This window comes from Mobula hypostoma, chromosome 18 (genome assembly GCF_963921235.1).
Source record: "Mobula hypostoma chromosome 18, sMobHyp1.1, whole genome shotgun sequence".
Taxonomy (NCBI): domain Eukaryota; kingdom Metazoa; phylum Chordata; class Chondrichthyes; order Myliobatiformes; family Myliobatidae; genus Mobula; species Mobula hypostoma.
In genome coordinates this window covers 57731836-57759136 of record NC_086114.1, presented here as the reverse complement: position 1 = coordinate 57759136, position 27301 = coordinate 57731836, and the positions used below count along the sequence as shown (strand labels likewise).

The following is a 27301-nucleotide window of genomic DNA, read 5'->3' as shown; positions in this document are numbered from 1 at the left end:
GAAGAGCTCAGCGGTGTGGTGGGTGCAGAATTCACTGAGGTGTAGGCACAGGGGGAGAAAGATGAGGCCCTTATTGAGGACAGAACGTACTGCCTCAGATAGAATAGTAAAAACCAGGCACAGATGAGAACTGGGATCAGAGGGGAAGGGAGTTGGAAGTGTCTGAGGAGAAGGGAAGTTTGGGATGTTCGGGGATGGTGGGGTGAGAGGAAGATGGAGTCTCCGAGGATCCAGGAGTTGGTGGTAGGACCTGAGAGAGACGGGATTGCAGAGTGGTGGCAGGGGATGGGGAGACGGGGGTTCCAGTGGCAGCACGTGAAGACCCAGCCTGGAGGTCAAGGCCAGAGTCGGAGTTTGAGGTTGCGCAATTGGCACTTTGGAGATGACTACTCCTACAGGAGTAATATATGCAGTTTTGAGGAGCAGATTAATCAGGGTGTGCCAAGTAATGCTGCTAATGCCAACCTCTGGTAAGGTTTCCAGAGGCTCCCAGAGTCATAATTTCAGCGTGTAAAAGAGAAATGACTGGGAAGAACTGAGACATCTAAAAAGAGTGAAAACCCCTTGCTCTCTGCAGCATCTTCCACTCCAACATCCTGTTAATATTCAGCATCCATTCAAAAAAAACAGAATTTGCATTAATAAAGGTGCCTTTTGAATGTATTTTACATAAAGGATATTTGAGGTGTACAGTAGCTTTAGAAACTAGCACAGTAACTTAATGAATGTGCCAGCACACCTCACTTTTGGGCACATTAACATTGCTCAGTTTTGTTCCAGGTTCACCTTAGCATGAGTCATGCATGTGTTGTTGTCATTGTCAGGGAAACATTCCCCTTGGAACATTGTTGGGAACTTGAACTGGGAGTGAACATCATTGAATGTCCTGGGACAGCCATTAATAATACAAATGCTGGATGGTGTCCCTTACTGAATCTCTTTCTTCAAGTGTTCCAGAGGCCCCACTGTCCCGGGACCCTCTCCTAACCCAATAAGGCACAGGTACCAGCCTTGCAGCACTCTGATCTCCAAATTTTCAGATCCCACAGACCATCAAGGGTCCGATCCTGACCGAATGATCCTTTCAGCCCCTAGTGTAAGTCCAGTTGTCCAACCTGTAACTCCCAACGCTCTCTCCTCCCACCTTGCTGATCTCCACCTAGCTCCCAGCTCCAGCCCTGATTTTCTGTGAAGTCTTTGGTCTGAGTGTTAGTGAAAGTGCCCCTGACCCCTGACTCCTCGGTGGTGAGTCCCTGATCTGTCCCTCAGCGATGAGCTCTTGACCTTTGATCTGATCCTCAGTAATAAATCCCTGACCCCTGATCTGATCCTTGGTGTTGAGCATCTGACCCTTGATCTGATCCTTGGTGTTGAGCATCTGACCACTGACCTGATCGTTGGCGAAGATGAGTTCCTGACCCTTAACCTGATCCTCAGTGATGAGTCTCTGGCCCCTGATCTGATCCTCAGTTATAACCCTGTGAACCCTGACTCTCTGTCTAATCCTTGGTGAAGACTTTGAAACTCACAGCCACTGACTGATGGTCCAGATTTTATCCTTGTTACACATTCATCTCTACATTTTTCCCTCATACACTCAGTGACCACATATTATATCAGCTTGTTATTGCAAATTTCTAATCAGCCAAACATGTGGCAGCAACTCAATGCATAAAAGCAAGCAAACATGGTCAGGAGGTTCAGTTGTTGTTCAGACCAAACATCAGAATTGGGAAGAAATGTGATCTAAGTGACTTTGACCACGGAGTGATTGTTAGTGCCAGATGGGGTGGTTTGTGTATCTCCCAAAACTCCTGAGCTCCTGCGATTTTCAAGCCCAACAGTTTCTGGAGTTTACAGAGAATGGTGTGAAAAACAAAAAACATCCAGGTTTCTGTCAGAGAAAATGCCTTGTTAATGAGAGAGGTCAGAGGAGAATAGCCAGACTGGTTCAAGCTGACAGGAAGGCGACAGTAACTCAAATAACCACACATTACAACAGTGGTGTGAATGAACAACACTTTGAACCTTAAAGTGGATAGTCTACAGCAGCAGAAGATCAAGATCAAGATACAGGATGTACCTAATTAAATGGCCACTGTGTATATTCTGATGACATAAAAGGAAACCAATCAGCCCATCAAATTTATGCTAGCTTCTGGAGCTTTCCATTGATCCCATTTCCCCATTTATTGCCCCTTATCTTATACAGGTTTCTCCCGCATTGCATGCATTGAGTTGCTGCCACATGTTTGGCTGATCCGAAAATACGGCATTCCTATGAAACCTTTCGTAAGCTGAAATGGCGTAAAGCGAAGATATTAATTTATATGGGAAAAATTTCTGAGCGTTCCCGGACCCAAAAAAATAACCTACCAAATCATACTAAATAGCACATAAAACCTAAAATAACACTAACATATAGTAAAAGCAGGAATGATATGATAAATACACAGCCTTTATAAAGTAGAAGTAATGTATGTACAGTGTAGTTTCACTTAACAGAAGCGGGAAGATTTAGCCAAAACCAATTTGTAGAAAAAAATCAGCACGTACACGCATGCGCACACACCTGCCCGTGCAAGACTTCACGGTCATGATAGTCTTTCTTGGGGTAAACACAAGTTTAAAGCAGGCACCTTTTTTCATAAAAGTGAAAATCCTCTTCGGATTTCTTTCAGTTAGTGAAAACAGGCACTAATGTAGGTCTTTCGTAAAAGCAAAGTGGCGTAAAGCGAACTTTTGTAAAGTGGGGGACACCTGTACCCTCTCACATACTTGTGAATTTGCTGCTTCTCCCACTATTTTCAACAGCTAATTAGCGCATGTCTTGTCGAGAAACGTTAGAACACCTGGAGAAAGCTGAACAATCTGATGGAAGGTGTGAAAGCGGGCCTGCCAGTTCCAATTGCAGACAAGCGCCTGATGGGTGTGAAGTTGGGAGAGTTCGCCCGCTGGGTTATTATGCGGGCTTTCACTCCCAATGGCATTCTGAGTGCTTTATGGTGAGGCCACAATCGATACTATAACAAGTATATCAACGTGAAATGAGGCAGTATTGGTGGGCTTTCCATGTTGCAGGCTGGCTACATTGCATCTGGGAGTACGATCACCTGAAACATGAACCTTGGAGGAAGTACCGTTGAACACCGGGGGATCACAGATCTTCCCTCTTGCTGTATTTATGAAGCCGTTTACCAACATGATTTTGAGTTGTAATCATGGAAAATAAACTAAGGACCAGTTGAAAGCCAAAAAAAAAACTCCACACAGGGCACACCTGAAATCAGGATTGAACCTGGGCTGATGGAGCTGAGCAGCAGTGATACTAATTGGTGCTCCAGCCTGCTGTCCTGCTTTCTAGGATACAGCCACTGAGGTCTCTCTGCTGACAAGACCTGAGGAGGTGACTGATGCTACAGAGTGGGTCTGTCTGGGTTATGGGCCCGAGCCTCTGTGACAAATGTGGGTCACTGTTCCTGAGGCCGAAGCCTGGGAACCCAGCCCTTATAGAGACTTCTTAAATGTACAACAGGAAGAAGCACGCAAATTCTTGCACCCTTTGCAATTAATTAATTATGTCTTGATTTCCTGACAAAGGCTCTCCACACCACTAACCGCTTTATTTATTTTGACCCACCTGAGGAAGTCCGGTGCTCTGCCAATCATATTCTCAAAATCCGCAAAATTCAGCTTGCCATCGCCATCCAGGTCAGCCTCTTCAATAGCTTTCTCACACACCAGTGTGACCTCTTCAACAGCCAGTTCCTCGCGGGTCAGCTTATTCAGGGTCTTCTCTAGGTCTGATTTGCAGATGTAATTGTCCGTGTTGAAATCTGTCAGAGGGAACCCCAATATATCAAAGGTCTAAGCAAGCACATGGAAGACAATGGCTGGTAACCAGCCTACCCCACACAATGTCTGCCTCACCCTAGCATGCTCCAACAGGCGGATTGTCCTCAGCCAAGACAGAAAAGAACATGCAGTACATCCAATTCCCTCAGACTACTGAACCCAGTCCGGTGAACGTCACTGAAAATTCCTGGAACAGCCATTTGCACTTTGATTGGTAATTTGCTGATCATATTCCACCTAAAGTGTTGACTGCCCATCTCTAATTATTCCTGAAAATGGACAGCACCTTGGCTGTTTCAGAGAGCGACCGCCTTGCTTAAAGGTTGCTGTCACATTCTGCCTGCACCAAAGAAAGATGGGGGATGTTAGCCCCCGAAGAACATGATTCAACCTGATGAATTTCATGACAATGAGCACCATTACTGGCAGTGGATTTTAATCCAGATTTGTTTAATTAGTTGAATTTAAATTCCCCAGCTGTCATAATGGATTTGGACTCCTAAAAATGGATCCGGTACTGTAATCTCTATGCTGTTGTGTCCCACATACAACCAATAGTGCAGGTGCTGAGATGATGGATAACACTTAACTTTTTTCATTCATTGTAGCATCATGGAGAACTACAATACAGAAAAAGCCCCTATGTCCCATCTAGTCTGTGCTGGACTGGTCTATCAGTCCCAACCATCTGCACCCAGACCATATCCCTCCATGTCACGCTCATCAATAAACTATTCAAACTTCTCTTAAATTTTACAATAGAACCAGCATTTACCACTTCGGCTAGCAGCTCATTCCTCATTCTCATCACCCCTTGAGTACAAAGCTCCCCCTCAGATTCACCTTTATTATTTCATCTTTAACCCTAAACCTTTTACCACTGGTCCGTTTCTCACTCAATATGAGGTGGAAGAGCCTGCATGATTTCACCCTATCTATACCTCCCATAATTTTGTATATTCCTATAAGATCTCCCATCACTCTCCTATGATCCAGGAAATAAAGTCCTAACCATTTCGAACTTCCCCTGCAACATGGGTCCTCAAGATCTGGCAACGTCCTTGAACACTTTTGCTGCATGCTTTCCAACTCCACTCTTACAACTCCAGACAGTGGTGCAGAGGAGATTCGCTAGGCTGTTTCCAGAGATGACGGGGTTAGACTATGAAGAGGGATTGAGTCGCCTGGGGCTGTACTCGCTGGCATTAAGAAGAATGAAAGGGATAGATAAGATAAAGTCCGAAAAGTTGTTTCCACTGGTAGGTGAGACTAGAACTAGGTGACATAGCCTCAAGGTTCAGGGGAGTAGATTTAGGACGGAGATGAGGAGGAACTGCTTTTCCCAGAGAGTGGTGAATCGCTGGAACTCTCTGCTGAATGAAACAGTGGAGGTTACCTCAGTAAATATATTTTAGACGAGGTTGGATAGAGTTTTGCATAGTAGGGGAATTAAGGGTTATGGGGAAAAGGCAGGTTGGTGGAGATGAGTCCATGGCCAGATCAGCCATGATCTTATTGAATGACAGAGCAGGCTCGATGGGCCAGATGGCCTACTCCTGCTCCTATTTCTTATGTACTTATGTTTCAAGCTTGACATCTTTCCTGTAGGTACATGACCAGAATTGCACAAAATACTCCAATTTTTTCCCTCATCAATGTCTTATACAACATTAACATAACATCACAACTCCTATCTTTTCTAATAACCAACTGCCTGGGTCTGAGACGTCTTTTTTAATTTTTATTTTTATTGGGAGATACAAGTTAACAGGCCCTTCCAGCCCAACAAGGTCACACTGCCCAAGTATACCTATGTGACAATTACCCAGCTAATCCAGATATTGTTGGAATGTGGCAGGAAACCAGAGAGACTGAAGGAAACCCATGCGACCACAAGGAAGGATGCACAAACTCCAGAGAGGGGTGGAATTGACCCCAGACCACTGGTGCTGTATTGGCATTATGTGAAGCGTTACACTACTGTGCTACCCAGAGGCAAACAGTCGGTAGGTTAACTGACCAATGTAAACTGCCCCTAGTGTGTAGATAAATGGTAGAATCAGGGGGGAATTGGTGCAAATGTGGGGAGAATAGAATGGGATTAGTGTAAGTGTTGGTCTGGGCTCAAAGGCCTGTTTCCGTATTGCATGACTTGGTATCTCAGAAATCTAAAAGGCTTCTGAAAGAGTGTGAATGGTAAATGGGAGTGCAAAGAGAGGTGCTGTCAATTAAGGACTCAACAGGGCATTCATGCACAAGGGAAAAAAGAACAAATGGAACAGAATCAGAAATGGAATCAGATTTATTATCACTGACAAACGTCCTGAATTTGTTGTTTTGGAGCAGCAGTACATAGCTAGACACCTGTCCATTGACCTCCTCCCTCACTACCATTCAGTCCTTCCAGATGCGAGTCTGATGGTGCTCTTGGTACTGCCTCCTCTACAATAGTGAATTATGATGTACATTGATGAACCGCTTCGTCGAGCACCTGTGTTCATCCGCAACCATCAGCACTTCCTGTTGGCCAACCATTTAAATCCCTCTGTCCGTTCCCATTCAGAGCTGTTGGTCCAGGTTGGAGGAGGAACACCTCATTTTCCATATGGGTAGCCTCTACCCTGACAGCATGAACATCAATTTCTCTACCTTCTGGTAATTTCTTCCCTTACCCTTTCTCTCATTTTCCATTCCCCATTTTGGCTCCCCTCTTACTCCTCTTCTTCTCACCTGCCTTTGGTGCCCCTCCTCCTTCCCTTACTCCTATAGGTCACTCTCCTCTCCTATCAGATTCCTTCTTTTTCAGCCCTTTTCCACCTATCACTTCCCAGCTTATCGCATCATTCCCCTTCCCACCCACATACCTTTACCCCCATATGGCTTCACCTATCACCTTCTAGCTTGTATTCCTTTCCCTCCCCCATCTTCTTATTCTGGCTTCTTCCCCCTTACTTTCCGGTCCTGATGAAAGGTCTCAGCCCGAAATGTTGACTCTTTATTCCATTCCTGAGATGCTGTCCTGACCTGCCAAGTTCCTCCGGCATTTTGTAGGTGTTACTCTGCATTTCTAACATCTGCAGAATCTCTTGTGTTTACTTAAAAATTACTATAGGTTACAATAAGAATAAATAAATCATGCATAATGAGCAAAATAGTGCCATAGTGTATAGTGAGAACATTGTATCAATTTTTATAAGGATGACGTTTGTAAAAATAATGGGTACATATGGTAAAACAATGAGGAGGAGGCACTGGAAAGGTCAGCTGTACTTAGAATAGATGCCTTCTGAACTGGGAAGAACCTTGGCTTTGAAAGAGAAGTGGGGAGACTTGCCATGATCTCTCAACCAACCCTAGGTAAAGAAACAAAGAATGGGCATAAATGTTTCTCAGACCATAAGACATGGGAGCAGAATTAGGCCATTTGGCCCATTGAGTCTGTTCCGCCATTTCATCATGGCACTCAGACCCAATCTCCTGCGTTCCCCCCCCCCCCGTATCCCTTCAACCTCTGCCTTAAATATACTTAGCCTCCACAGTTGCCTGTGGTAACAAATTCCACAGATTCACCACTCTCTATCTCTGGCTAAAGGAATTACTCCTCATCTCTGTTCTAAAAGGATGGCCCTCCATTCTGAGGCTGTGTCCTCTGGTCTTAGACCCGCCCACCACAGAAAACATCCTCTCCACATCCACTCTATCAAGGGCTTTCACCATTCAATAGGTTTCAATGAGGTCACCCTCATTCTTCTAAATTTCAGTGAATACAGGCTCAGAGCCATCATATGTCATTCAAATTTGGAATAATTTTTGTTAACCTCGTTTGAACCCTCTCCAGTTTCAGCACATCCTTTCTAAGATAAGGGGCCCAAAACTACTCACAATATTCAACGTGAGGCTTCATCAGTGCTTTATAAAGTCTCAACATTACAACTCTGCTTTTATATTCTCACCCTCTTGAAAGAATCGCATTTGATTCCTCACCACAGATTCAACCTGAAAGTTTACCTTTAGGGAATCCTGCATGAGGACTCTGCACCTCTATCTTTTGTATTTTCTCTCCATTTAGAAAATAGTCAACCTTTCATTTATTTTACCAAGGTGCATGACCATATATTTCCTGACATTGTATTCCATCTACCACTTTTTTGTCCAATCTCCTAATCTGTCTGAGGTCTTGGCCTCTCTACTTCCTCAAAACTACCTGTTCCACCATCAATCTTCATATCGTCCACAAACTTTGGAACAAAGCCATCAATTCCAAAATCCAAATCATTGACATATAGCGTAAAAAAGAATTGGTCCCAACACAGACCTCTGTTGAACACCACCAGTCACTGGCAGCCAACCAGAAAAGGCTCCCTTTATTCCCACTCTTTGCCTCCTACCAATCAACCAATGCTTTATCCATGCTGGAATCTTTTCTTCTCTGGTTGGCAAATAGTAATGAGTGGTGGGTCACTGAAATCAGTGTTGGAAGCTCATTGTTTGATCATTTCCAACTTATGCAAATTTTACGAATAGAACAATATCCAATAGGCTGGAAAAACTGCTTATCTGAACTACCAAAGTTTTACTATATTATCTAAACAATGAGTGACTGCAGAGTTCTGAGGTGAAGGAGAACCTGGCCATCCCTGGTGCATAGTTCTGTCACAACCATGGACTCTGCTGCAGGGTCTATGCATCCCTGCAGGCGGGCTGCACAACAGGGTATGAGCTAGTGAGTACGCACGTTCCAGCTAATTACTGTTTCATTATGGTGGCATTTAACTCCCTTCTTTTTGTTGTAGTCTTGTCAAGACATGACCAAAAGCACAGGAATGTTAAATTCCCTGTTTATCCACGTCCTTGTCTGGGAAAGAGGACTACCATTTCAACTGATGCTGGAAAGCAGCGGTATTCATTTAGCATTTAGTTATTGCTTCTAGCTGCAGTGTGGGCATTTAACTTTCAGTCTGAGAGTTTAGTTAATGGCCCTGTTGGCTTAGCATTTATTGTTTTCCTTTTTCTTTAAATTCTACAACAGTTCTCATTAAAGTTGCTTCAGTATCTCTCTCTCTCTGCACTTGGGCCATATCCAAATGTTCTGACAGTAAGTTTTGACCACTGAAAATGGACTCACCAGATAGAGACCAGCTAACCTTGGCTTTGAGATATATTGGTCAGGTAGGGGAGAAGTTACATGTGATCGAATCCGTTTTGGGAGAAGTGACCAAAGCAATGCGGCAGATAATCTCATTTTGAGAAGCCCAGTCTCAGCTGGAGGAACAGACGTTATCCCTTGCAGCAACAGTTCAGCAATCAGAATCAGGTGACAGTTATTTCCACTCTCACAGCCACAGTCCATGTACTTACAGTGACAGCCATTAGCATTCTTGCAAACATAATTTAGCAGCTGTTGGCCAGGTCAATCCCACTCCCAGCATCTCATAGAAACCTCGGCCACTAATGACCTGGCTCCCACATTTGGATCAGAACTAACTCCTGTGTCTGTACTGGAACCGAGTATTCTCGCATCAGGCAGGTACTCTGCTGACCTGATGTTTGCAGGAATTTAATTACCCAGTGTGCACCGACTTTACAAGCCTATCCTGGTCAGTTTGGTGATGATGCCCGTAAACTGGCGTACATGGTAAATCTCTTGGATGGATCTTCACTCAGCCTGTTCAACACTCTACAGGAGCAAGTTTTCCCACAGCCCAGTCATTTCAATTTTATTGCTGAGTTATGGAGAGTTTTTGACCTTCCTATACTGGGTCAGGAGGCTGCCCACCAACTCCTGGACCTGTGCTAAGGTAGATGGACAGTGAGGACCTATGCAGTTAAATTCCACACGCTTTCAGTGGAGACAGGAGGAAATGAAAGATCCCTCACTACTGCCTTCCAGAGCAGACCGAACACCAGGGTCCAACACAAGATCACTGTCTGTGACAAGCAGGACAGTCTGGATGACCTGGTTAATTTGGCTATTTGAGTTGATGACTGCGTAACTGATTGCCACTGGAAAAGAATGTCTCAAACCTCCTACTCTTCAGATCACCATCTGACTTCACCCTCTTCTTCATCACCCAACATCCCGTCCACAAAAGAACCTGTGCAAGTGGGCACATACACCTGTAACACCCTGGTAAAGGTTTCACAGCAAATTTAATGGACTTTCTGTAGAAGCAGTGTTTGGGTTATGGTTAGAGATAATGGGTGCTTTGGAATGTGAGCCGTCCAATAACGGGAGGGTGTTTTCATAGTGTGTCCCTGACACCAGGGTGAGCTGGGTCATTTGTTCAGGGGGGAGATGAAGAGAGAAAACGCTAGAGAGAAGTGGTCATAGGACTCGACCTGGAGCGGAGCCATGATCCTACGAAGGCCGGGGAGATCGATGTAGGATCGGTAAAGGGGAAACCGTGAGCTCCAACTTGTGCACATTAGACTGTTCCATTACAATGGGCCCTTTCCTTTTTTTGCTTTTTCTTCACTAACCCTGTAGTCAAATTAAGGATTATAATGCTAAGTCGTTTAACTGAATGTGGTGTACTGTCTGTTATTTCGTGGTTCTGATTTGTAACGGGGTAACAAATGGGGTGGACTCACATCTCAATCTCACCCGTTTGGCGAGGCCAGAGATTATCTTCCCTAGACTTACACAGCTGACAGAACCTGCGGGTTATACACCTATCTCAGAAGAAATGAGAACAGTGCAGGAGAACAGATTCTTGACTCTATTGTGCTGATCCAAAACATTTATGGGATGTCATGTCTCAGGTGTCCAGTAAAAGGGGATAACCTCAAAAGAGGCTCACCCTAAAATTGGCTTCCCCTACATGTGAGATCCGTAAAGATCAGGTGCCATTTTTTGGATATATACTTACCCCTTCCAGTGCTCAAATGGACCTGAGTAAAGTCCAGGTGGTCATGGAGTAGCCCAAACCATCTGTGGTCAAATAGATATAGCACTTCATGGGGGTTTGCAAGCTTCTATCGTGGTTTCATCTGAAATGTCAGCTCCATCACAGCCCCCATAAATGCACTCGCCAGGAAGATCTCTGCAGGGTTCCATTGGACAAATGAAGCAGACCAATCATTTTCAGAGCTAAAGCAATGCTTCAACACTGCCCTAGCGCTGCAACACCCAAACCTATCCCGGCCATGCATTGTCGAGGTGGATGCATCAACTGTCGGCACTGGAGCTGTTCTCTTTCAGCGCTTTTCCGCGGTTAGTTGGCTGCACCTCTGTGCCTTTCTTTCCCATTGCTTGTCTCCGGCCAAAAATAACTACAATGTTGGGAACGGAGAAATTCTGGCTGTCAAGAAGGCCCTGGAAGAATGGCGACACTGGTTGGAGGGGGAAGAGCGTCTTTGTTTTGGTTTGGACAGATCAAAAGAACCTCTCCTACATTTGGAGGCTAAGAGATTCAACTCCCATCAAGCCTGTTAGGATTTCTTCTCCGCCTTGTTTAATTTCTTCCTCACCTATTGTCCCAGCAGCAAGATCACCAAGGCCAACACTCTCTTTGGCAGTTTAACAGATCTGAAAGCAACACCAATCCAGAACCCATCCTTCCTCACATGTGCATTGCTGGTCTGGTGATCTGGGGAATAGAGGTGGAGGTAAGGGACACACAACAGTCAAATCCAGTCCCAGGTGGGGGACCTTCTAACTGGCTGTTTGTCCCTGCTACGGTGCACTGCAAAGCTTTGGAATGGGGCCATTCCTCCTGTCTGGTTTGCCATCCGAGAATTCAATGGACCTGGGAGTTTATCAAGAGATGACTTTGGTGGCCATCTATGTCCCAGGATATCCACGACTTTGTCTCTGCCTGTCACATCTGTGCTCAGAACAAGACTTCAGACCAGCACCCAGCGTGCTGCTATATCCACTACCTATGCTCCACCATCCCTGGTCCCACTTCGCAGTGGATTTCAACACTGGGCTACCTCCATCTAATGGAAACAGTACCATTCTAATCATTGTGGATTGCTTCTCCAAGACTGCCCTCCTTATTGCTGTCCCTAAGCTCCCACCAGCTTGTGAGACTGCCACCGTCATGGTTCAACATGTGTTCAGGTTGCATGGCTTTCCTCAGGACATAGTTTCTGATCAAAGACCACAGTTCACATTCCGTTTTTGGAAGGGTTTCTGTTCTCTTGTAGGAGCCAATTATCTGGTTTTTACCCCCAATCTAATGGCGAGACTGAGAGAGTGAATCAAGAGTTGCAGACAACTCTATGCTGCCTTGGCTCTTCCAACCCTACGTTTGGTTTGGGAAGAGATTGCCCACAATAACCTCCAGTCGCCCTCCACAGGTATGTCCCCCTTTGAAAGCCAGAGGAATCCCAGCCACTGTTCTTCCCTGACCAGGAGGTTTATGTCAGAGTTCCAGCTGCTGAACAGCTGGTCCCATTCTACAGGCGCACCTGGAGACGAGCCAGGTCTTCTCTGATGCACGCTCAGAACAACATGCCAGACAGGATGATCAGCTCTGCTGACAGGTGAAGGCTCTCAAGCCAGGAGAGAAGGTCTAACATCAGGGGACCTTCCTCTGAAAGTCGAAAACTACGTGGGACCACTTGTAGTGGAAAAGTCTATCAAAGGTCTTGTATAGATTGTGCCTACTATCATCGATGAAGATCTACCCAGTGTTCCATGTTTCCCAGCTCAAGTCAGTTGCTACCTCCCCACTGGCTCCAGTCACCCCAACTCCCCTTCCTCCTCACTAGGTGGACGGTTCACTGGTCTATATTGTGTGGCATCTCCTGGCATCTCGCCAGCGCAAAGTCCAATTCTTCATGGATTGGGAAGGTATGGTTCATTGATCCCGGCGGATGACATCCTGGACAAATCTCTCATCTGGGAGTTCCTGTGGGCACGGTCTGTGGCACCTCGGGAGCTGTGCCTGGCCGGGGTCGGGGGGTTCCTGTAACAACTACGGACTCTGCTGCAGTGTCTATGCATCCCCACAGGTGGGCTGTGCAACAGGTTTGGCAATTGCATTGTGCGCATGCACGTTCCAGCTAATTACTGTTTCATTATGGTGGTATTTAACTCCTTTCTTTTCGTTATAGTCTTGTCAAGACCTGACCAAAAGCACAAAAATTCCAGGGTAGCCAAGGCATCTGCTTCCTATTTCATCTGACTGATGACACCTCAGTCGAGATTATGTATTCAACTCTTTGGAATGGGATTTGAACCCAGACATCCAAACCAAGAAATTCACCAACTGAGCCACAGCTGAGAAGTAATGCTATGTGATACTAAGGAATTTTAAAAGACAATTACATGGATAGGAGCGGTTTGGAGGAATATGGGCCAAATACAGACACATGGGACTAGATCAGGTCGGCAACCTGGTCAGCATAGATGAGTTGGGCTGAAAGGCATGTTTTTTTGCTGTATACATCTATGATTCTACCTTCCTCCCACTGTTATAGATGAATATTAATGGCCATCTCATTAGGTAAATAATCAGCTCCAATAAATATAATGTTAATGAGAATTCTGAGACTCCAAACTCACTGCAGAATAATTTAAAATTGGATAGACAGAACGAATTAAACAACGTTATTAATCATTCTCTTAATTTGAAATGGTTACAGGAGTCAGGACTCCCTTTGCTAAATAACCCTGTGAGTTCATGTTTAATTCCAATGTAATGTGTAAAACTACATAGCCATGCAACACTGAGTTTATATCCAGTGCCACGACCTCCGAATTCTGTTTCATATGTGCCATTTAATTTCAGAGTTTCTCACAAAATATAAACCAATCACTCATCCTAACGCTGGGAGAGTTCAGAAATGTCCCCGATGTCAACACAATCCTACAATTTCACATCACCTTTCATCAATCAAGCCCAGCGGTGCAAGCTGAGGGGAAAAAAAAACAAGGTAGGTGGCTCCTTGACAGATTCGATCATGTTCCTGGTGGAATGCGTCAAGGTTCTAAATGCTGGTTATGAAACCTACATCCCTCACTCAGTTTTTAACCTCAGCTCCCAGGGAAGCAACAAATAGCCCAGTGAGGAGGCATCTCTTTAATTTGTTTTTCATTCAATGGCAAGGTACTGTAACTAATTACTTCCCATTCTGAATCAGTAGCAGTGGCAAGTCTAGCCTGCGTAGTTAAAGATGGTCAACGGGGGTGTCCAGGAGAACTGTGTGACTACAGACCTTGAGAGGTGGGTAAGTGTTGACTACCATACAGGAGTGATTCACTGACAGACTAAAAGTCCCCCGTCCCCTGTTTACACTTAATGGAGAGTTGTATAAATAACGTAGTAACAAAATGCAGACTCATAAGTACCCCCACCCCACCCACTCCCAGTGTGCACTCACAGGAGAGTTGTAACAAAATGCAGAACCTAGCTGGTACATATTTAACAGTAGTTGCAAGTAACTGAATGTTTAACAGATTAGGATATAGAGATGTGAGAAGCAAGTACCGCACTGAAAAAGACGCCCGATGACTCCTTAGAGAAAAGATTTACGTGGAACAGCTGGAATTGCCATATGGGCCTTTAAAACAAAACAGGATACATGCCAGAGACAGGGACCTGCTGTACTGGGCTGGATTAGGAGGCCATTGTCACTAATTCTATTTTAGAGATTCAAGGCAGTGACCAGTGACAATGGGTGGATTACCCACCTAGCCTTAATCCTGATTAACATGCCTGATTTTTCAAGTTCTTATTTATCTATGTAAATATTGGTCCTTTTGGATTTATAAAATCATACAATACTCAAAAGGCAGCCATTCAGCCCATCAGTGAATGAGCTCTGTAACTAAATCTTTGTCCCTTCTCCAATTTGTTCCCCTTCAGGTACCTAAATCCCCTTTCAAAATTCCAATCGATCTCATTTTACCAACCTGTAGAGGACCTCATTCCTGATCACCACCCTCCTAACAGTGAACCTTTTTAACTTGAATCTTCCCACAGCTTTGTCATTTACAGGAACGATCCTTATGTTTTGTTTACTTCTGCACTCTCTCCAGTGCCTAAATATCGTTCTTTAAGTGTGATTCCTGAATTGAGTACATGGTTCTGCTGGGGTTTAACACTATTTCCTTGTCTTTGTATTTCATTCACAAGCAAGAGAAAATCTGCTGACGCTGGAAATCCGGGCTTTGTGTGTGTTGCTTTACATTCCATGGCTGCTTCATAAAGCCACAGATCCAGTGGGTCTTCTAAAAGGCTTCTGTGACCCTCAGGAGCTGAGTATATAAACCCACAGGCTTTTCTGTCCCCAGCCCCACTTTAATAATTGTAGCATTTGGTTTATATGCTTCCTAACAAGTTAATGGCTTCACATTTTTCTGAGATTATTTGCATGTGTTGTGTGTCTGTTGTTCCAATGGTCTGACTATTGAAAAGTTGAAAACTCATTGAAAATGCAGTGTACAATCTGAAAACTTGAAACCATATTCTGCAAATTTAAGTGCAGGTCATTAACCTTTATCAAAAAGTGCAGTGGATCTCATTCTATGATACCTGCAGAACACCATCAATACATCAAACACACCCCTTTCATTAACACTTATTAAATAACTCAGTGAAATTGGCTAAGAATATTCGTCTTTACCAGCCCCATGGCAGAGTGCTTATATATTTAAGGGTTGTGGTCAGAAGTTCCTATTAAGCCAATAAGACCCAATGGCACTGAGATCACAAACCTCTGAGTCCTTTCTTGGAAACAGAAGAAGACGAGGAGTTGCCACAGAGGACTTTATCACCCCAGTTTCCCACACCTACATCTTGAAAACCCGACCACTTTGGAACCCTTGTCTCCTCACAAACTATCAGCCCAACTTCCTGTCATCTCTTGTTTGGCCATGAGGTTATGGGTGTGCTGTTGGTATACCAAATATTCTGGGTGTGTTGTTGCTATACCAGATATTACGGGTGTGCTGTTGGTATACCTGATGTTCTGGGTGTGCTGTTGGCATCCCTGATGTTCTGGGTGTGCTGTCAGTATCCCTGATGTTCTGGGTGTGCTGTCAGTATCCCTGATGTTCTAAGTATGCTGTTGGTATCCCTGATGTTCTGGGTGTGCTGTTGGTATCCCTGATATTCTGGGTGTGCTGTGGGTATGCTGATGTTCTGGGTGTGCTGTCGGTATCCCTGATGTTCTGGGTGTGCTGTCGGTATCCCTGATGTTCTGAGTGTGCTGTTAGTATCCCTGATGTTTTGGGTGTGCTGTTGGTATCCCTGATGTTCTGGATGTGCTGTCGGTATCCCTGATGTTCTGAGTGTGCTGTTAGTATCCCTGACGTTCTGAGTGTGCTGTTGGTATCCCTGATGCTGTGGGTGTGCAGTCGGTATCCCTGATGTTCTGGGTGAGCTGTCAGGATCCCTGATGTTCTGGGTGTGCTGTCAGTATACCGAACGTTCTGGGTTTGCAATCATTAGGGTGCAGCTGGTTGATCACACCTTCTTCTAGATACTTGCCAGAGAGTTGAAACTGCTTCAGATGTCATAGTAACACATTATTAGCATGGCTGCCTCATAGCACTAGGAACCTGGGCTTGATCCAGATTTGGGGGGTGACAATGTGGAGTTTGCACATTCTGTCTTTGACCATGTAGGTGTCTGCAGGTCCTTTGATTTCATACCACATTCCTGTAAATTATCCTCGGTTTAGGTTAGTGACAAGGATCAAAGATGAACTGATGGATGTGTGTGAGACAGCAAATTGCAGGGATTCAGGGAGAGAGGGGGAGTGAGATTATGAGATTGCTCTATTGAAGCCAGTATGGACCTGATGAGCTGCATGGCTTCCTTCTGTAATTAAGATGCGATCTGCCAAAGAATGGCTTTGCAAAAAATTAGTGGTAAATGTGCAAGTAAGGCATGGACTAAAACATAAATTTTACAGAGAAGGTGACTATTGTAGGAGGAACAACTTTGAATACAATTTATATATTTCGCGAATGAAGAACAACCCCATATCCTGACTTCCCTGCCTAAGACCTGATGACAATCTCATCCTTCAATTTGGGTAGTGAAACAGTTTAATAAAGGAAGTGACTACTGTACCATAGATTTTAAAGGCATAAATGGCCTTTAGCTCTCGAGGGGCCATTTCACTCAGCACCGAAAACATATCTACAAAGTCATTGAAGCTCAGGTTCCCTTCACCATCTTCAGAAAAAGTCTTCACTATTTGTTCCTTGAATGGATTCTCCTGTGAAAACAAACAGCTTTGTTACAACAAAAGCCTATCAGTCTATACACCTCACTATATTAATAGTCATTTAGAAAGGGATAATCCCCCATCACCAAACACTCACTGAACTCTTAACAAAAAGGTTCATCTTCATTACAGCTCCTTCACTCTTCAAAGATCAAAGTACATTTATTATCAAAGTACATATACTTAATACAACCTTCAGATTTGTCTCCTGACAGGCAACTATGGTTGTATAAAGTATACACACTTTGATATTAAATGCGCTTTGAACTTTGAAGAGTGAAGGAGACAGTAATGAAGATTCAGATCGAGGATGGCTTACTTCCACTATTATTCCTTTAATGTGGGGTGGCTACTAAACACCAGTACACTAGTCTGACAGGACAAGATCTTGGTGCAATGACAGTCAGAGAATGTCCTCTACTGCATAGTCTTAACATACCCATACACATTTGCTAGTATACACTCAAAACCACACACAGATGCTCGGACACATTCCATCTGTACTCAGATGAACTCTCTACCTAGCTCTCCCTTCCTCAACCCCTTCTACTTGCTCTGAGAGAACTAACTTTTGCTACTCATCCAAGGGCTGTGCTGTTTGGGAGTTGATAGCACATTTTTTGATGGTGTGTGAAACATTAATCAAGGAGGTGACTGTGCTGCTGTAATAATGTCAAATTGCCTAGAAACATTCGCTTACTTTAACGAAAACAGGAATTGGTAAGGGTCGATGGGTCATGTCAAATTTCTTTAGCCTCCTGAGGAAGTAGGGACATTGATGAGTGGCTGAGGCATTTACGTGATTAGACCAGGACAGACTATTGGTCACGTTCACGCCAAGGAATTTGAAGTTCTCAACCCTCTGTCAGGACTTCCTGAACAGATTGAGATTGTGGTAACAATTGCCAGTGCAGTTTCAGTGCCGATTTAAAGATAAGGATAAAATAATGTTTAGCTTTATTTGTCACATGTGCTTTGAAATATACAGTGAAATGTGTCATTTCAAATCAGTGAGGATTGTGCTGGGGACAGCCCACAAATGCTGCCATGCCTCCAACTTGGCACCACAGATAGCATGTTCACTACTCACTAACCATAATTATATGTCTTTTTGGAATGTGGGAGGAATGTGGAGGTGGTGCTGTAATGGTGTTATACTAACCATGACACCACCATTTAAAAAGTGAGCTGGGCTTGTTGGGTCTTTCTGTGGAGGTGGAGATTATTTGAGTTAAAGGTCTGGCAAGGACTAATAAAAGAAGCAACACACATCATCTGCAGATTTTCTCTTGTCTGTGACCAATAAAAAAAAAGCTGAGTTTAAGCAGAGCAGCTATTGTTGCAGTGGGACAGGGTTAGCCTTTGACTCAAGAGGATTCGGATTCGGCAAGCAGAGGCGGAGGCTAGGTTAAGATTTCTGTTAAGGTTTCTCTTTCTTTGTCAATTAGTGCCTAGCTGGAGTAGTGGAATAGATTTGAAGTCAGTGGTATGCTCCTCATGCAAGATATAGGAGATCTGGGAGGCCTCCAGTCTTCCTGATTACCACGTCTGAGAGAATTGTATCTGGGTGCAACTCCTTACAGACCATGTTAGGGAACTGGAGTTTCATCTGGATAATCTTTGTTTCATTCGGGAGAATGAGAAGGTGATAGATAAGAGCTACAGGGAGGCAGTCCGAGAGGAAGGTAGCTGGGTGACTTTTAGAAGGAAAGGGAGTAGGTAGATAGTATAGAGTGCCTCTGTAGCCATTCCCCTCAGTAACATATATACTGCTTTGGATACTGTTCCTCTGGCTCCGCTGAAGAACTACCAAGAGAAAACCACAGCGACCAGATCTCTGGCGCTGAGTCTTGCTCCGTAGCTTAAAAGTGAAGGGAGAAGAAGAGGACATCAGTGGAGATAGAGGATTGAATAGTTAGGCAGTCAGAAGATTTTGTGCATGTGAAAGAGATACCTGAATAGTTTATTGTCCTCTGAGGGACATCTCTGAGCAGGTCCATGGCATTCTAAAGGGGGTGGTGAGCAGCTAAAAGTTGGGGTACACATTGGTACCTATGACATAGGTAGGAAAGGGGATGAGGTCATGAAGAGAAAATGTAGAAAGCTAGATGGGAAACTGAAAAGTAGAATCTCAAGGATGATAATCTCTGGATTGCTGACTGTGCCACACGCCAGGAGGGTAAGAACTGGATGATTTGGCAGATGAATGTGTGACTGAGGAATTTGTGTGGGGGGCAGGATTCCAGAATTGTGGATCATTGGGATCTCTTCCGATGAAGGTATAGCTTGTACAAAAAGGACAGGTTACACCTGAACTTGAGGGGCGCAATATTCTCTGGGCAGGTTTGCTAGAGCTGTTGAAGAGGGTTTAAACTAGTTTGGCAGGGGGATGGGAGCCAGAGTGATAGTTCAGAGCGTGGGGTAGTTGGTGCGAACATAGGTGCAGCATGTAGAGAGACAACGAGGAAGGATACCGTAGGAAGTGGAAATTACAGTCTGCTGGATGGGTTGAAATGTGTCTATTTTAATGCGAGAATATCCCAGAGTTTGATGAGGAGTTTGCTTGGAACTATAGTACCGAAGGCACAGCTGTAGTCAATAAACAATAGTCTACTGCCATTTCTGGCATTAGTCTTCACTCCATTGGGGTTACATCATTCCTTGTCCGGGTGATGCAGCCCAGAAAACCACAAACAAGAACCAAACTGGAGGTCTCTAAGAGATGAAACTCGTCTCTCTGGCCTCAGAAATGAGAAGCAACTTGACTTTCTGCACAATCCTATTGTGTAGAACCACTTCATTAAAAAAAACTAATGTTGTCTTCAAACTCAGCAGTGGCTAAAATATTAAAGGCCTTGGGTCAAGCCCTAGACCCTTCCCAATTACACTTGAAAATGAAGGCACAACCTTTGCCTGGACTGGAAAATGTGTCTGATTGAATTCTGTGAGGTTAGGACAGTTTTGCTTGCTATTGCAGTCCTCTTCTTGCATCAACATTGTAATCATGATTCAAAATTGAAAATTATGCAGCATGTAGGGGAGAGTGTGGGAAGCGAGGAATGATTGCAAGTGACCACAATGGTTACACAGAACATCTGTGTCATTTGGCCACTGTTCATTTTGGGAAATTATATGTAATCAGGAAACTTTAAACCTTCTTGGCATGGTCTTGATGAGAGGGAACACTTAATAGGATGAGGAGGAATTGTCTGCAATTGTCTAATTGTAAAAGTTGGTGAGAATTTATAAAAATAATTCAATCCTGTCAGGGTTTCAGAGTGTAATCAATCATTCTATATTTGAAAGGAGTCCTGCAGAAGCCACTAAATTTGAAATATCTTCCTGCTGGTACATCTGGCAGCAAGTACCAGCTATGATGATGATGGGCTATCGGGACTTTGAGACTTTTTTTTACCGTGCCCATGGTCTGCTCTTTATCAAATTATGGTATTGCTTTGCATTGTTGTAACTATATGTTATAATTATGTGTTTTTTGTCAGTTTTAGTCTTGGTCTGTCCTGTTTTTCTGTGATATCATACTGGAGGAACATTGTATCATTTCTTAATGCATGCATTTCTAAATGACAATAAACGAGGACTGAGTGTCCTCATAATCTAAATCTAAAAGGGTTCCAGCTTTGATTCAGTGAGTAGGAATGTCACCTTTGCATTAGACTGCTGTTAGTTTAGTTGCCCTTAAGGGATCTGAACACACCATCCAGGCTGACATTCCTCACATTGTACTGAGCACATGCTGCCTTCTTTCAATTGTGATGTTAAAGATGTGGACTGCAAAGATCCCACAGCATAATTTTGAAGGAGGATAGGGGTGTTTCTACAGCTGCTCAGAGCAACGTTTAACCCTTTGATTAAAAAAGTCAGCTTCACATTGCAGTACGAGCTTAGTGTGCACAATTTGGTTGCTATATTTGTGGCACGTGGCCAAGTGGTTAAGGCATTGGACTAGCGACCTGAAGGTCGTGAGTTCAAGCCCCAGCCGAGGGAACGTGTTGTGTCCTTGAGCAAGGCACTTAATCACACATTGTTCTGCGATGACACTGGTGCCAAGCTGTATGGGTCCTAATGCCCTTCCCTTGGACAACATTGGTGTTGTGGAGAGGGGAGACTTGCAGCATGGGCTTCCATACAACCTTGCCCAGGCCTGCGCCCTGGAGAGTGAAGACTTTCCAGGCGCAGATCCATGGTCTCGCAAGACTAACGGATGCCTTTATTATTTTCTACAACTTCAAAATACACTTCACTGTCTGTCAGCAGGGCACATTGAGTGTGTAAAATAATTTTTTTTAGATACAGTGTTGTAGCAAGAAAAAATGAAATGTGTTGTAGAATGTTGTCCATTCATTGTTTTCTATACCTCACAGGATTACCATATAACCATATAACAATTGCAGCACGGAAACAGGCCATCTCGGCCCTTCTAGTCCGTGCCGAACTCTTACCCTATCCTATTCCCACCGACCTGCACTCAGCCCATAACCCTCCGTACCTTTCCTGTCCATATATCTATCATATTTAACTTTAAACGACAACATAGAACCTGCCTCAACCACTTCTGCTGGAAGCTCATTCCACACAGCTACCACTCTCTGAGTAAAGAAGTTCCCCCTCATGTTACCCCTAAACTTTTGTCCTCTAATTCTCAACCCATGCCCTCTTGTTTGAATCTTCCCCACTCTCAATAGAAAAAGTCTAACCACGTCAACTCTATCAATCCCCCTCATAATTTTAACACCTCTATCAAGTCTCCCCTCAACCTTCTACGCTCCAAAGAATAAAGACCTAACTTGTTCAACCTTTCTCTGTAACTTAGGAGATACTCTATTCATTTGACCATCTCCATCAAGACAACCACCTCCAATGGCAATAATGTTACCATTGTATGATAGTCCGTTGTGTCACCATGTTGAAGTCAACTTTTGAGAGCTGGAAGTCAGCAATGAGAACTTTCTTTTAGGAAAAGCTACTAAATACTGTGGCTACAAAGACATGGATGTCTTGTGGCATACAACTCATCACTTGACATCCTTCCAGGTCAGAAACGTGGTGCAATGCTTTTTTTTTTGTCCACTTGATTGCAGTCCAACAACACTAAAGAAACTCAACATTATTCAGGACCAAGCAGCTTACTCGATTTGTACTCCATCTGCCACCTCAAACATTACTGCCTGTTTCAGCAGTGCAAGTGCAGTTACAAAATGCACCCAGGCCATTCCGCCAGCAACCTGCCACCTGTACCAGCTCAAGGATAAAGGTAACAGACCTACGGGAATACCTTATGAAGGTGGCATGAACATTTAGACTTCAATATTTGTCATCACTTGACAACAGTTTATTTGTATTCCTTCATCGTCAATAGACCAAAATGCAGGAACTCTGCCCAACAGCAGAGTGTGAGCACCTTCTCCATATGTTCTTCAATGGTTCATGAAGAAATCCTCCATCACCTAATCAAAGTCAGCTACAGTGGGCAATGGATAACAACCTTTCTAGAAAAGCCCATCTCATGAATGTATAAGAAGCTTTTTTTATATGAAGAAATAACCTAATGCACACCATCTGTGTTGAGGTTCTGGGCCACAGGAAGCTCTGGAGAGCTTCAGGGAAGACTGAGCACTTGAGGAAGGTTGCAGCCTAAGACCAGCACTGCATTAAACAATATTCAACATCATTAAAGTCATGTGTTCATGATGCTGAGTGATTTTCATGAGAACCCAAGTGGTTTAACAAATCTCCATCAAGAAAGGAAGTCTTACCCAGGTTAAGTCATATGTGACTCCAGTATACCTTTCTCTCGAGAGCCACTTAAATGTACCTGGGAGAACCAGTTGATGGGAAATAAATGTCATCTATGCTAACAATGTGCATATCCTTTGACTCTAAAAGATGCATGATTGGTCTCCAAGGCCTGTAACAGCTTGGCAGGGTAGTCTTGGCTCATACTCAATGTTTATTTTTCAGTCCTTGAAAATAACTTGTTCATGGCATGTTGACTGTAGATGAATCAGCTTATTGCATCAGCTGAATGTTGTGGCTGTTTTATGAAATCAACACACAGAATCAGAGTGACAGAACACAGAAACAGGCCCTTTCCCCATATCCACCAAGTATCTTCTTGAGCAAGTTCCATTAGCCCACATTTGGCCTGTATCCCACTAAAGCTTTCATATCCTTGTATCTGTCAAAATGTCTGTTAAACATTGTAATTGAACCCATTTCTAAAACTTCCTCTTGCAAAATACCCACCAGCATCAACGTGAAAAACTTGCCCTTATGTCTCCTTTAAACTTTCCCCTCTCACTTTACACCTGTATCCTCTAGTTACAGACCCTCCTAAACTGGGAAATAAAACCAGATGCCAAAAAGGATGAGTTTTTTTGCTTCTTGGCCTTTGAATGCTCTTTTCCTCAGCTGGCCAAAGGCTATACTAATGCAATGGAAGAGATGGTAAATTTCATCTTAGATGAGTGCCTTTGCTGAGAGTTGGCTCATGAGGTATGGGAAAGTGATCCACATTTTCCATGGTCTCATTGTAGACCTTGATGTCAAGGGGGTGGTGGTATTGCAGGAGAGATAAACAAAGATAGGTTTCTTCTGAACATTTAGTATAAAGTATATGTTATAGGAATCTGGCAACATGACCTGATCCTTGTAGAATCCAACCAAGTTAGTAAAGAGGTCAGGTTTCAGTATTAAAACACTTATGCGTCAGGCTGAGGTTGCATGTGAGTTGGTCCTGGCTGGATCAAGTTCTGAAGGTGGATTCAAACGGTCATGATTTAAGCAGTATCGCCATCACAGGCAAGTTGGAAGTAAGTTTTCCATCCATCGAGAAGTGGAGGAAGAGGTTCAATTGCAGCTAGGAGGAGAATACTTGAGCAATGCTGATGCAATAGCCAGTTCTGCAGCCAGGCAATGTCTTGCTCTGTTATTCTGTTACAGACTGCTGTGCAATTACATGTACAGAAGGCACCACCTGTAGCATTACCTCCTAATATCTCTACAAATGAAGAAAGTTACCAAACCTGGATAAAAAGACTCTTCTTGGAAGCAATGAGGAATTAGTACAGGTTCTGACTCATTTTTGCAGATACAGGGGTAGTTCCATGCTTTAAAAAGCAAAAAAAAGAGATATTTGGAGTATCTACCAACCAGTCTGGCTGAGACTGGCACATAGAACTTAACAGCACAATATAGCCCCTATGACCTACAATACTGCCCCTATGACCTACAATACTGTATAAACTAATTAAATTAGTAACCAAATGCTCAACTAATCTATCCTCCTGCCTATACAATCTCTATTTCCTATATATTCAAGTGCCTGTCCAAGAGCCTCCTGACTGTCCCCATCATATTTGCTTCCACCACCACCACTCCTGGCCGTGCATTTCAGGCATTCACCACTCTGTATAAAAAAAAACCTGCCTTGCATATCACCTTGGAATTTACCCCCTCTCACCTTAACCATATGCCCTCTGGCATTAGATATTTCAACTGGGAAAAAGTTACTGTCTATTTACTCCATGTATGCTTCTTACAAACCTCTTTCACATCTGCCCTCAGCCTCTGCCATGTGAGTCTTATATAGCTGCAACATAACTTCTCAACTCTTGAAATTATTTGCTCAACTAATAAAGTATGCCATACTCCCTCTTTACCACCCTGTCATCCAGGGTAGCCATTTTCAGGGAGCTATGGACTTGGACTCCAAGATCTCTCTACACAAAAACATTAAGGACCTTGTTATTCATAGTGTACTGTCTCTTTACATTTGATCTACCAAAATGCAACACTTCACATTTCACAGGGTTAAAATCCACTTTCTATCTCTCTGCTCATATCTACAAATGATCTACATTTTACTCTATTGTTTGCCAGATTTCTATTCTATCCAGAATATTATCATTTTTCATATTGCCTGCAAATTTACTAACCTACCCATCTACAATTTCATATACCAAAAACCAGAATCAGGCAGAGTACAGATACAAAAACTGGAAAGGCTCAGGAAAATTCACTGGCACAATCTAGCCACAAACAGGTGAAAACACAGGGCTGAAATACACTGAGCAATAAACAGAGAGGCAGATGATAGGTGGAGCACAATGAGACACAGGTGGCAGCAATACAGGTAATAATGAGAAACTCATGAGAGACGGAGTACTCAGTAATACAGGGGCCGAAGTAGAGCAGGAGTGGGAACAGGAGCACTTGGCAATACAAAACCACAGACTGACAGCTAGGGAGAAACACACAAAAAAACAGAGTTCAACTGGAGGTACTGACACACAAGCAGCAGATGTCCCAGTACAGACCCCTGTAGAACACCACCATTTACAGACTTCCACTCATAAGTCTCATTGACCACTACCAAAGTAATTCGCAAAAACTTGTAAGATTAGTTAGTTCCACCATGGGTACTAGTTCTCATAGTATCCAAAACATCTTCAAGGAGCTTAGGAGGGCGTTATCCATCATTAAAGATCCCCACCCCACAGGACATGCCCTCTTCTCATTGTTACCATTGGGAAAGAGATACAGAAGCCTGAAGGTACACACTCAGTGATTCAGAAACAGCTTCTTTCCTTCTGCCATCAGATTCCTAAATGGACATTGAACCCATGATCACTACCTCACTACATTTTATTTTTGTTTTTGTTAGCACTACTTATTTTAACTTAACTTATTAATAGACATATATATATATATTTAATGTAATTCAGTCTTTCTTCTCTATATTTATTTACCATGTATTCCTTTGTACTGCCACCGTAAAGTTAACAAATTTCATGACATATGCCAGTGATATTAAACCTGATTCTGATTCTGATGTATCAGTATTTCAGTGGAGTAAAGGGAATTATAGAGGCATGAGAGGTAAGCTGGTCAAAGTTGATTGGAAGGGAACACTAGCAGTGATGATGGCAGTGCAGCAATGGCTGGAGTTTCTCAGAGCAATTTGGATGACACAACCATGGCTGACAAGAGAAGTCAAAGCTAACGTAAAAGCCAAAGAGAGAGCATTTAATACAGCAAAAATAGTGGGAAGTTAGAGGATTGGAAAGACTTTAAAACCAACAGAAGATATCTAAAAAAGCCATAAGGAGGGAAAGGATGAAATATGAAGGTAAGCTAGCCAATAATATCAAAGAGGATACCAAAATATATAAAGATTTTCAGATATATAAAGAGTAAAAGAAAGGCAAGATCAGTTATCATACTGCTGGAAAATGACACTGGAGAGGTAGTAGTGGGGAGCAAGGAAATGGCAGATGAACTATATAAGTACTTGTATCCATCTTCAGTGTGGAAAGACGTTAGCAGTATGCTAGAGGTTTAAGAGCGTCAGGGAACATAAGTGAGTTCAATTGCTATTACTAGGGAGAAGGTGATTGGGAAGCTGGAAGGTCTGAAAGTAAATAAATCACCTGGACTAGATGGCCTACACCCCAGGGTTCTGAAAGTGGGGGCTGAAGAGATTGTGGAGGCATTAGTAATGACCTTTCAAGAATCAATAGATCGTGGTATGGTGCTGGAGGACTGGAAAATTGCAAAAGTCACTCCATCTTTCAAGAAGGGAGGAAGGAGGAAGAAAGGAAATTATTGGCCAGTTAGCCTGACCTCAGTGGTTGGGAAGACATTGGAGTCAATTGTTAAGAATGAGGTCTCATGGTACTTGGAGGCACATGGTAAAATAGGCCATGTCGACAAGGTTTCCTTAAGGGAAAATCTTGCCTGGTAAATCTGTTGGGATTTTTTGAGGAAATAACAAGCAGGATTAACAAACGGGTATTGGTGGACCCTATGGACTTGGATTTTCAGAAGGCCTTTGTCAAGGTGTTGCACGTAAGGTTGCTTAGCAAAATAAGAGTTCATGGTATTACAGGAAAGATACCAACATGCAAAGAGGATTGGCTGATTGGAGGGAGGCAAAGAGTGGGAATAAAAGGAGCCTTTTCTGATTAGCTACTGATGACCAATGGTGTTCTGCAGGGGTTAGTGTTGGGCCCACTTCTTTTTACTTTATATGCCAATGATTTGGATGATGAAATTTACTCAGAGAGTGGTTGGTGTGTAGAATGCACTGCCTGAGTCAGTGGTGGAGGCAGATACACTCATGAAGTTTAGAGACTACTAGACAGGTATATGGAGGAATTTAAGGTGGGGGTTTATATGGGAGGCAGGGTTTGAGGGTCGGCACAACATTGTGGGCCAAGGGGCCTGTAATGTTCTGTAC

General features: G+C 43.5%; 1 protein-coding gene across 2 annotated transcripts in view; it reads right to left on the bottom strand.

The window, feature by feature from the left end:
• The window catches only part of cib2 (calcium and integrin binding family member 2), a 110409-nt gene that overhangs the window by 7407 nt on the left and 75701 nt on the right, over positions 1 to 27301 (bottom strand). The window contains exons 4-5 of one of the 2 annotated variants that reach the window (XM_063070250.1): positions 16887 to 17034; positions 3641 to 3836 (exon numbers count right to left, since the gene is read on the bottom strand). In XM_063070250.1, the coding sequence (XP_062926320.1) occupies positions 3641 to 3836; positions 16887 to 17034 (344 nt within the window). The remainder of the gene's footprint in view (positions 1 to 3640; positions 3837 to 16886; positions 17035 to 27301) is intronic. The other variant, XM_063070251.1, reaches the window with a different exon arrangement.